At 42.2% G+C, this 12,095-nt stretch overlaps 1 protein-coding gene across 1 annotated transcript; it reads left to right on the forward strand.

The window, feature by feature from the left end:
• The first annotated feature begins 5,544 nt into the window (after positions 1 to 5,544).
• LOC145822021 (uncharacterized) lies at positions 5,545 to 9,397 on the forward strand. Its single transcript, XM_082918594.1, has 4 exons — positions 5,545 to 5,610; positions 6,912 to 8,067; positions 8,236 to 8,635; positions 8,755 to 9,397. Exons 1-4 carry the CDS (start codon positions 5,545 to 5,547, stop codon positions 9,395 to 9,397), a joined length of 2,265 nt encoding a protein of 754 aa, XP_082774720.1.
• The last annotated feature ends 2,698 nt before the right edge of the window (positions 9,398 to 12,095 follow it).

The raw sequence follows: 12,095 nt of genomic DNA on the forward strand, positions 1-12,095 counted from the left end.
CGGGACCTCGAAATGCGTGTTTTGGCCCCGGAACATTCGTTTTGCAATGGTTTTCGTTCATTTTTGGCAGGTACCTCTGTTTTATCACAGGGAAGGTCACTGAAGGGTGGGAGGCCAGCAATTGTTGCAGCAACCAGTTATCTCTCCTCCGGAGCCTCCCGGCGCCCGTTTTTCCAACTTCCGGGCTAATGTTGAATACCTTAGAGCCAGCGTTGCCAACTTTCAACCACATATCTGTGATCTACACATCTGAGAGGCCCCTAAAAGTTCATGGCCGGCCATTAAGGTCACCTGACCCTTTTGACCCCTTTCTTCCGAGCCACTGTTGAACCCCTTGGGCCCACTTTCTTGGAATTTCAATTACATGGTTGTGTTGTACACACATAGGCCTACCTCCCCAATACCTGGCCGGCCAGAAAAGATGGTTGACCCTTTTGACCCCTAGCCGGCCGGCTAGGGGGTGTGGCCGGCCGGCCACCTCCGGCCAAAGTGAGCGGCCGGCCGTGCTCTCCTCACTGTGCCCCTTCCAGCTGTGAGGCAATATCCCCCAGATATTTTCTGTATCCGGGGGATATTTTGGGAGAGAGTTTTCCTCTCCATTTGACCCCCCTTTTACACCCCCTTTCTTGACCTTATAACCAGCTGAGGACCTTCTTCTAGGGGGTTAGAAAATTTGATCTTAAGAACTCCATAGCCAACTCCATCTTCATCTTCTTCAATTCTTCAAAAACCCTAAGTCCATTAACCTCCATTCCTTCTATACCACCAAACTCTACCACCACTATCTCATTTCCAGCAGCTAGGAAGGGTTCTTGAAGGCCAAAGGAGCAGCAAATCCATCCAAGAAGCAACCAAAGTCTAGATCTTCAAGGGTAAGTTCCACTTTGATCCTTTTGACCCTTTCCTTTGATCTATTTCTAAGCCTCATTTGTTTTTGGTTTCAAGCTTCGGTCCTAACTGAAAAGGACCATATTTTGAGCTCATCATCACTTCTCATTAAGGGCTCAACCTTGTTTGAGCTCTCCATAATATACTTGCTTCATTGACCATGTTGTATGTCATGATTTTGTATGCCTTTTTTGACCTATGAGCAATTTATTTTCGAGCATGTTGTAAACTGATATGAGGCATATTTTGAGCCCCTCTTCAATATTGGAGAAGGGCTCAACATTGTTTGGTGTTTCCATATGTCACTTGTAGTTATATCCCCTATTTAGCCCCATTTTTGCATAAATTAATAGCTCTCTTTGCTTCTGTTTTTGGACCTTGGTCCGAACTGTAAGAGGTCTTATTTTGGCCTATACTTCATGTTTCATTCACACTTTTTTCCTGTTTGGTGATTAGTTTATACACTTCATGTTTTAGCACCTTTTGAGCCTTATTTTGCATCATATTTTTAGCATGTTTGTATACTGATTTTGAGGCTGCCATATACTGTAAATGTTCATATTTTTGGTCCATCTTCAGTGTTGTAGAAGGAAATTTTTCAGTTTGAGTTTTGCTTACACCACTTGCTTCTTTACCCCTCTTTTGGCCCCCATTCTTGCATGCTATGCTTCCCTTACCTATGCTTGCTGTTTGGCCATGTTCATAACTGCGAAAGTGCATCTTTTGGGACTGTCTAGCTTCTGTCTTTGCATTGCATGTCCATGTTGTGCATATTTAGCATGGCTATAGGCCATTTCGGATGCCTAATGTTGCATTTCGGGTCATTTCCTTACATTTCATGTCATTTCACTTCATTTCGGGACTGTTTTCCCCCATATTTTGTTGCTGAAATTCCATTAGCATGCTTACATATCATTTTCCATGTCATTCGCATCATTTTATCATTGCCTCGGTTTGCGTGCCCGCGTGCACGCATTTCGAGGCACTTCATTTTCTGCCATCGGCATCTTATGTGAGTGTGGCTGAGGCTCTCTCATGTTAGTATAAGTCCATGTTGCATTTTCCATGTCATTTTATCATTGCCTCGGTTTGCGTGCCCGCGTGCACGCATTTCGAGGCACTTCATTTTCTGCCATCGGCATCTTATGTGAGTGTGGCTGAGGCTCTCTCATGTTAGTATAAGTCCATGTTGCATTTTCCATGTCATTCGCATCGCTTTTGCATCGCCTCGGTTTGCGTGCCCGCGTGCACGCATTTCGAGGCACTTCATTTTCTGCCATCGGCATCCGATGTGAGTGTGGCTGAGGCTCACTCATGTTGGTGTAAGCCCATTTGTCATTTCCATGTCATTTTATCATTGCCTCGGTTTGCGTGCCCGCGTGCACGCATTTCGAGGCACTTCATTTTCTGCCATCGGCATCTTATGTGAGTGTGGCTGAGGCTCTCTCATGTTAGTATAAGTCCATGTTGCATTTTTCATGTCATTCGCATCGCTTTTGCATCGCCTCGGTTTGCGTGCCCGCGTGCACGCATTTCGAGGCACTTCATTTTCTGCCATCGGCATCCGATGTGAGTGTGGCTGAGGCCCACTTCATGTTGGTATAAGCCCACTTGTCGTTTCCATGCCATTTCATTGCATTTTATCATTGCCTCGGTTTGCGTACCCGTGTGCACGTATTTCGAGGCATCTCATTTTCATCATTCTGTCATTGCCTCGGTTTGCGTGCCCGCGTGCATGCATTTCGAAGCATCTCATTTTCATTGCATTTATCATTGCCTCGGTTTGCGTGCCCGTGTGCACGTACTTCGAGGCATCTCATTTTCATTGTATCTGCTATCGCCTCGGTTTGCGTGCCCGTGGGCACGCATTTCGAGGCATCTCATTTTCATTGCATTTATCATCGCCTCGGTTTGCGTGCCCATGTGCACGCACTTCGAGGCATCTCATTTTCACCGTATCTGTCATCGCCTCGGTTTGCGTACCCGTGTGCACGTACTTCGAGGCATCTTATTTTCATTGTATCTGTCGTCGCCGCGGTTTGCGTGCCCGTGTGCACGCATTTCGAGGCACCTCATTTTTAGCACTGTGTATGTTAGGATCGCATCTTAGTTACATTTCATGCATATCATGCATATTGCATCGTGTCCGGAATAGGAGTTAGTCCGGGCACGGGAATCGAGGTACATTTCGTACTCCGAGTGACGGAATGTGTCTCAATTCCCCAGTCACCGACACTCCGGATTATCCATGATGGAGTTAGGTTTTAGCTGTAGTTTCATGTGCATTTATCCTATATTGAGTTGTGCATTTCGACTCCTCGGCCATCATGCCTCGGTATGCACGATTGGTGGCACGAGGATCGAGACATGCATATATTTGTGCAAATACATTGCTATGCCCCTTTCCTGCTCTCTGTTGCAGCAAAACCAGGAATCAGCAACCTTTTGGGGGCTTGGCACGCATTTCAAGAACAGGTGTAAACAGAGGCTAATTGGGGCATTCCGGTGGATTTCCGCGCAAGACAATCCGGACATGCATCATCCATCAAAAGCAAGGCAGTCCCTGGCTTGCACGCCAGTTTTGTTTGCTTTCTTAGTTAATTCATTAATTAATTAGGATTTTGTAATATTTTGGACTGTAATATTCTTTTATTCGGGACTGTAATATTGGGACTGTATATTTATTCGGACCCTCTCTGTGAGGGCACAACTGTAATAAGTGTGGGTGAGTGTGATGTATGTCTTCCAACCCCACGTCTTTCTCCCTTTTATTTATCCGCTTTTTTTATGGTTAGATTAGGGCATATTTTAATTAGCATAAAGTATGACAGCATGTTTGCATCATTCATCTGTATTGCCTGCATCGGGCTCGGCGCATCATACTAACTGCATTGTACTTTCAATACCAAGTTGAATACATGTTAGTTGTAGCATTTCATATGCCATCTTAGAATAGCCGAACCTACTATAGTTGCATTTTGCATGTGTTGCATTAGGCATTTCTGTACACTTAGGATCATGCATGATTTCTAATATAGTTTCTATTTTGGCTTGGAGTACTCGGTGAGTTTTATGCTTTAGCATCCTTGCATGTGTGTGAGTGAATGCCATGATAGTATGCTTACCATGAGGCTATGTGCTTATCCGATATATCTGACTGAATGCCTGTGGGTGAAGGTTGGGTTATCTGAATTGGAATAAATCATCAAATGTTTCAAAGCCTACCTGCGGGTAGCAAACCATTTTCAAAAAACGAACATGAAATGTTTTGTTCCAATTCAGGCGATCCAGTCTATATTTATATGCTGTGAGCATCACATAGTAACCTAGGCTAATAACCGGAATAAGAACTCACAATGTTTTCAAAAATTGATATCATGGTTAGTAGAGGCCGGTCTATGACCGGGCGAGCGGGGGTGCTCACGAAGTGACCTTCCCCAATCGTACCCAAGTTCCCGAGCCGAGGCAACTTTGGTGATGACGGACACGTGGCCTTTTGGCACCGAGTCAGGGTTTCCTAAATTTCCCAAAATAAAATATTTAGGTGGCGACTCTGTATCTGGCAAAGCAGTCCATGTTTGGCACTTCTTTCAAAAATCAGTTTTCCTAAAAACGATTTGCCGGATTTGGACTCCTTTGGTTCAGATTAAGAACCGTGACAAACATTGTGAGTCCGAGCTGTAGCGAGGTCCCCCGCGGGCCTGTTACACAATTTTTTGAAATTTGGTACTTGTATGAGAGACAATCGGGTCGATTGTTCGGTTTTAAAACCGAGTAGGCTGTTATGGTTTGATTTGTTTGTAAAATCACTGGATTATGAAACAGGGTTCACCAAGAGACGATGTGACCACCTATTTGGTTCTGAAACAAAATTGTCCTAGAATTGTTCCCAAATAGAGTGCAAAATTATGTTTGAAGTTACTTGGTTATGAAACAAAATTGTTCCGAAACATTGGTTATGAAACTGAATTGTTCCGAAAAGGAGTGGAGAATTATGTTCAAATTTGTTTTAGATGTTACCACTAGATTAGGAAACCAAATTGTTTTGAAATAGAGTGGAGAATTGTGTTTGAAGTTGTTTATCAAATCCGTTTTAGATGTTTATTCAAAGTTTGTTTTAGATGTTTGGAGATTCAAAGTTGTTTGCGTGGTTGCAATGGTAAGGCATTTGAAATTCTATTTTAGACTCTTGAAGCACCGTTGGCATTTTTTTTTTTTTTTTTTTTTGTATCAGAAGAAGAATCCATTAAGGAAAGCCATATGGCACTTACAAGAGTCCATCCATCTCAAAATTTACACCATACAAAGTAAAGATATAGCAAGAAAAATAAAGGAAAGAACCTATAAAAAATATTTAGATGCACATCTCGTGCTTGTGCTTGTACTACGGAACAGAGCCGACCATAAAAGTTCGGCAATAGAGCATGTCTAGAATAAATTACAGACCCTAACCACAGAGAGGGTAAGTTAAACATCACCACCGATGGACTCTCACGCATACACACAAAACAACAAGAACAAACCACAAACCATAAAAAACCATAAGAAAACAAACCCATAAACAAACCAGAAAATAGCGACTAACAAAAAGGCAAACCAAAGAAAATCTAAAAAAAAAACAAAATGCAAAATAACCCACAAACCAAAACATCAGCAATGGCAAATGCGAATCCGGCGGGGAAGAAGGTGGCAGAACAGGGGAAGGGAGGCAGCGTCCGGCAGGCCTGTATAAGGCAGCAGATATGACGATGAAAGGCATCAACACTGGACAATGCCGAAAGGGGGCGAGATGGAGAAGAGAGGGCAGATCCGACAGAGCCACGACCGAAGTTGGGGCTAAGGGAAACAAACACCTCACAAAGGAGGGAGAGTACGGAAAACCCAAGCTTCCAAGTTATTGGACAAACCAAGGAAAGGGAAGAAAGAAAGAAAGAAGGGGTAGGAGGAGGGGAGGGGAGGCCGCCGGAAGCCCCTCCCCCACCCCAATGGCCGCTGCACGCTTGAACCCTAAGAGGAGAAAAGTTTAGAGAGAGAATACAAAGTTGTTTCTAGTATTTTATCCCACCAAGCAACGGTTGGCATTTGCGTTGTGGTTGTTCAATTGTCAAGCAGTTTGCTTGGTGGTTTTTAAAAATAATAGTAGAATTGTGAGTATTTGAGAGGATAAAATTGAAATTTAAAAAAAAAATAAAAAACATAACATGCTCTTCACACTTTTAAAATAGTAGTAGATTTAAAATAATAGTAGAATTGTGAGTATTTGAGAGGGTAAAATTGAAATGGAAAATTTACCAATAAATCCTATTTCACAAACTCTTAAACCAATTAGTCCCAACTTTATTCTTTTGTTCGGGTAAGTCCTATCAGTGGGGAAGTTTGTTACTTGTTGATCCTATTTTCCATATTTGGTGCAACTGTATGGACAGTTTTACCCATTATTGTTATGTTTCCATATTCTGTTGGGGGATCACGTGGGTCTTGAGATTTTGTGGGTATAACAGTTGATATTTCAATGTTACGTGTGGAGACGTTTCAGCCTTTTCGACTTTAGGGTTGTTAGTGGTGTGGGTCGGTGATTTACGGTGGTTGTGTGACGGACTGATTTAGAAAGTTTAATGAAAGTCGGTTCCCCGTTGGTTGAAAGGTATGTCTTCTTATTTGTATAGCATTTATAGTTTTGTATGTTTTGGTGGAAGGGGCTGAACGACAACAGGTGAGGGTGGGGGGTTATGTGGTGCATTATTTGGGGTGATTTTTTGTGTTAGGCTGGTATGCTCTGTTTTTTGAATTGCTTCCGTTGTGGGTGTGTGCCGCATTACGTGTTGGTGTAAGGGGGGTTCTGTTCAGCAGGTGGGGTGAGGGGGTTGTGTGCTGCATTTTTGGGGGTTGTTTTCTGTGTTACAGACGTATGTGTTGTTGTTCGAATATTCTCTTGTGTGGGTGTGTATTGTTTTGGTTTTCTAGTGTTTTGTGGGTTTTCTGGTGTGGGTGCATATTTTCTGGTGTGGGTGTGTATTGTTTAGGGTTTTTCTGGTCCTGATGAAGCACGTGTTAATCTTGTTAGGGGGATGGACACACAGGTTATGTTAATATGTTGTTATGGAAATGTTAATGCCGCAATTAATTTGCAAGCTCCATTTTGGTTTGATGACATGGTTAATTGTGCGTGCGAAAAGTTTCCAGGGTTAACACCGGCCCAAGTGTGTTTGTTCTTCAAGATACCAGGTTATAACAATTTCATATTACATAATGATGTCGATGTGGAAAACATGGTATCTCTTGCACGGTCTTTCCATCTGCAATGCATCAATGTCATCATTCAATTACAAGAGTCACGCGACACTGACAATGCTGGCAGCCCGGTTCATAATCTGCAGACTGTCCCGTGTCACACAGCGGGGGTGTTTGATGATTCGGACATGGATGATGAACAAGATTTATTGGAAAATTTCTGCCCTCACATTGATAAGGTTTTTTTGTCTGCTCCATGGGCTAATGGGATTCAACATGTTGGTCAAAGTTTTCAAGGTGGAGCATCTGAATTTCGAAATGTTCTTCGCAAGTATGCGGTTGAGTGTGGCTTTCGCTTCAAATTTGTGAAGAACGATTCTGTTCGAATCACAGCTGTATGTACGATGAGGGAATCGAGAGGATGCATGTGGTTGGTACATGCATGTGTATTGCATGCAAATGGATTTTTCTACCGTCGTAAGTGGAACAGCGAGCACATTTGTGGTGTTGCTGTACGGACCCCCAAAAACCCTAGGGCTGGTTCCGATCTGGTGTCCGATGTTATTTGTGAACGGGTACGTGATAAACCACTCACAAGGCCTACTGATGTTGTGTATGACTTGAAAAAAGATTACGGATTGGAGGTTAGTTACCGAGTTGCATGGTTAGGTGTAGAAAAAGCTCGTGGTGAAATGTCCGGTGCACACTCCATTTCATTTGACCAACTACGATGGTATAGTAGCGTAGTAATGGAAAATAATCCTGGGAGTTACATCAACATTGAATATGATGAACAAAACTACCGTTTCATACGGTATTTCATATCATTCAAAGCATGCATCGACGGGTTCAACCATTGCCGCCCATTGCTTTTCTTGGATGGGACTTTTCTAAAAGGAAAATTCAAGGGGAACTTGCTAGCCGCAACTGCGAAGGATGGCAACCAAGGTATTACTATGTGGTAATTATTTATATATTATATTTATGTGGTGCAAATGTACTTACATTGTTGCTAGGAAGGACACTTTTTGTTCCACATTGGCGAGACCGTCATAACACTTGTTAATAATTTATGTTTCACAGATTGGTTATTTGACAAACAAATTCAAAATGCAGGTTTATTCCCTATGGCCATTGCGATTGTTGATTCTGAAAACACCACAAATTGGGCTTGGTTTTTGGGACACCTCGCAAACGTGGTAAATCGACAAAGAACACTTACATTTGTCTCTGACCGACATGCGGGCTTACTAGAATCGATACCCATCATATTTCCCACAGCGAAGCATGCGTTTTGCTTACAACATTTGCAGCGTAACTTGCAAGACAAGTTACGTTATGTGAATAGTTCATACCGGTCTGTGATGTTGGCTAAATTTCGTGCCTGTGCGTATGCTCCGACTGTGGCTGCATTCAACCAGAGTATGGAAGAGTTCACAAAATGTGGACGTAAGGTTGTGCCTGCTTTCTTAAAAGATTTACCCCTATATTACTGGCGAATGCTTACTTCCAGTACGTAATTACTTCCTTTTTTTCCCCCACACACAATATATTCCTACAGTATATCTTTCCTGTATCATGCATGCGCATTGCCTATTTTTTTGACTAACACATTTCATCCTTCTTCAAAACCAGAGGTTCACGGTACGGTGAGATGAGTTCTAACGCCATTGAATCATTTAACTCATGGATACGGGAAGCACGCCACCTACCAATAACTCAAATGATTGATAGTATCCGGGCAAAAATTATGCGCCAGATGGCAAAACGGAGACGTAAGGCAAATGCGTGGGCAGGTGTTATTTGTCCCAAAATGGAAGCTCAGTTGGTCAAAGCGTATAACAAAGGTAGATCGTGGCTCGTAAGCCAATCAAACGATGACGTGTACGAGGTTCACTCTTTTCCATCCGTCATGGTCGATGTTGGTAGACGTACATGTTCTTGTTTCAAGTGGCAAATCAACGACTTTCCATGTGCTTATGCAGTCGTGGCAATCCGAAACAGTGGTCTAGACCTGTACCAGTTAGTTATTCCCTACTACCATGTGGCTGAGTACCAGAATTCATATGCACAAAACATAACCCCTATTCCAACTGTAGAGAAACCACAATTTGACTCTGCAAATTTTGTCATACATCCCTTCGCTGTTAAACGCCCACCGGGAAGGCCCAAGAAGAAACGCATGCTTTCCAAAGGGGAACAAGTCCAACAAATTCGGTGTGGTCATTGTCAACGCATGGGTAACCACAACAGGAAAACGTGCAAGGAACCAATTTAGCTTCTACACATAATTCGCTGATTCGTACTTTTCACATTAAACTTTCACAGTTTTCTTATTAAATAAGTGGATGTTCCACAATTCCATATGCCGTCATTCAGACAAAAGAGTTAATGAACAAATTTATTTTTGATGCGTTATTCTATTTACCTTTTCACCGTATTATTTACATCTGCTTCGTATTGTACTGCTATTAATTTCAGCACATACGCCATAATTCAATGTGTAGTTGCAACATTTTATCGTGATGTGACCACATCCGCAAACATTACACACAAACAATAAATACAGCACAGAATTGCCTGCTAACAATCATGTTTGGACCATTTTCAATATTGTCCGGATAACCATCATGCGGCCCATAGTCGTGTCGTTTTCCATCTTTTCCATGACTATAATTTTCGCATACATACCATGCTTACACATCAATATCTTTCAATTTTCGACACCCAACTTCTATTACTACGTGCACATCAACGGCACACATTTTCTGCCCACAACTCAGTCCCACAAGTCTTAAATACAACCACACAACCTACCTACAAACGCATGAAGCAACAGGGCAAACAAACAACCAAAATCATAATGCAAATCATACCATACTTTCCATTCAAAATGCGTAAAACGTTATCCACAACGACTTGTACGTAACACCCACAAAAAATATTTCCAACATTTTCTAAACCTGAATTTCCAAACCACAAGTTCAAACCAACAAACATGTTGTTTCAAAAAAACAAACAAAATGCATAAACCAAATTCAAAAAACAGAAACTGCTGTGTCTGAATTCTTTCTCGTCGCCGTTTCAGACCAAACACATCTAATCCTTCAACCCCCGGGTCGGATCGTTGATGAAATACTTAACCATGTTCGCTCGCAACACACTGCAATTACTACCTTGCAATGTTCGCTCCACGTTGCCACGATACATGTACTGTTGCATTATCCACACACTATCACCCCACAATCATTGTTCTGCACATGAAATAAGCACATGTAATCAGTGCCACTCATAACAGCATTGTCATCATTACAGTACCCTTACATTTACAACAACACTGTTACTTACGTGTCTGGTTTTTGCTGTGGACACTTAGTTACGGCCTCTAATGGATGCCTGAAATTTGCCTCAATGCTTTGCTCATCCAGTCCGGACTGACGTAACGATTGCATCATAACATTTGACGCACGTTCTTTTTGTAATTCAATAAACTTACAAAATTAAACCACCACAAAACCAAATCACCAACCATCGTCTACACAACTACAATCAATTTACACAACACACATACTGGTTACACTTATTTACCAGCAGAACAGCTTCGGTGTGGTGCACATCAGTCCTATCCCCACGTTGCCTCATCGGGTTATAATGCTTCCAACTACCATCTTCAGTGTCGTACACTACAAGCATCCAGTGCCCAAGATGACACATTGGAAAATGCATGAAACGAAACTCACTCCCTGCAGACACATTCTTCCGGATATAATTTCCTATCGAACGCACGTCATTACTTTTCACCACGTCCTGCAAATACATCATTGTCATGCAACATTACTACACCACCACAACACCAAAAACAAAAAACAAACAAATAAATAAATCACAAACTCACCAGGCACACACTACTGAAAAAATATGACTTGTCCACCAACTCATTGTCTCCATACATCCTCAACTGGTCGGTCTTCAACAACTCCACGTACGCATCAACGACCTACCAACCACCATAACCAATTTTCAGAACAATGCTGTAGTAACTAAATAATTGTCATGATGCCACCGTTTAAAACAAAATTAACCACAAATATATGAATAGGGAATACAACATTAAAACCACTATATGTAAACACTCATATTCCCACGCATGGAGCTCTGTCGTACAAGGTTTTTCACATTGCTGAAATAAACCATGTAGACGCGCCCGCGTGGGGCCTTCGCTACTACAGTTTGGACTCGATTTGTGTCACGGTTCTTAATCTTGAACCAAAGAGTCCAAATCTGGAAAATCGTTTTGAGAAACAGATTTTTTGAAAAGAGAAGTGCCAAGCATGGACTGCTTTGCCAGATACAGAGTCGCCACCTAAATATTTTTTATGGGGGAATTTAGGAAACCCTGACTCGGTGCCGAAGGCCACATGTCCGTCATCACCGGAGTTTCTCGGCTCGGGAGCTAGGGTACGATTGGGGAAGGTCAGCTATGAGCACCCCCTCTCGCCCGATCCGAAGATCGGCCTCTACTAACCGTGATATCCGTTTTTGAAAACATTATGTGTTCTTATTCCAATTGTTAGCCTATAATTACTATGTTATGCGCACAGCAAACAAGTATAGACTAGATTGCCTAATTTGGAAAGAAACATTGCATATCCGTTTGTTTTGAAAAGCGCTTTGGAATTTTGCTACTCGCAAGTAGGCTAAAACATGGATTTCAATGAGTTTTTCCAACTCAGACAATCCAACCTTCACCCACAGGCACTCAAACAGTTTATCACATATAAGCATTTAGCCACATGGCAAACATACTGTCATGGCAACATTCACACGCATGCAATATGCTAAAGCATAAATACTTACATCGTACTCCGTGCCAAAACAATAAATTAGTTAGCAAACATGCGTGATCCTAGTTTATGTTAAAGTGACTAATGCAACACATACAGGATGCAATTAGAGTAGGCTCGGCTAACCTAAAC

Source organism: Camellia sinensis, chromosome 3, assembly GCF_055761805.1.
Source record: "Camellia sinensis isolate YWXY chromosome 3, ASM5576180v1, whole genome shotgun sequence".
NCBI classification, from domain to species: domain Eukaryota; kingdom Viridiplantae; phylum Streptophyta; class Magnoliopsida; order Ericales; family Theaceae; genus Camellia; species Camellia sinensis.

Excerpts from the sequence above, each read along its gene's own strand:
- LOC145822021 (XM_082918594.1), top strand. The coding sequence starts at position 5,545 with ATGGCAAATGCGAATCCGGCGGGGAAGAAGGTGGCAGAACAGGGGAAG. Across the intron at positions 5,611-6,911 it reads AGGGAGGCAGCGTCCGGCAG|GGTTTTTCTGGTCCTGATGA; the intron begins GCCTGTATAAGG and ends TGTATTGTTTAG. Across the intron at positions 8,068-8,235 it reads TGCGAAGGATGGCAACCAAG|GTTTATTCCCTATGGCCATT; the intron begins GTATTACTATGT and ends TTCAAAATGCAG.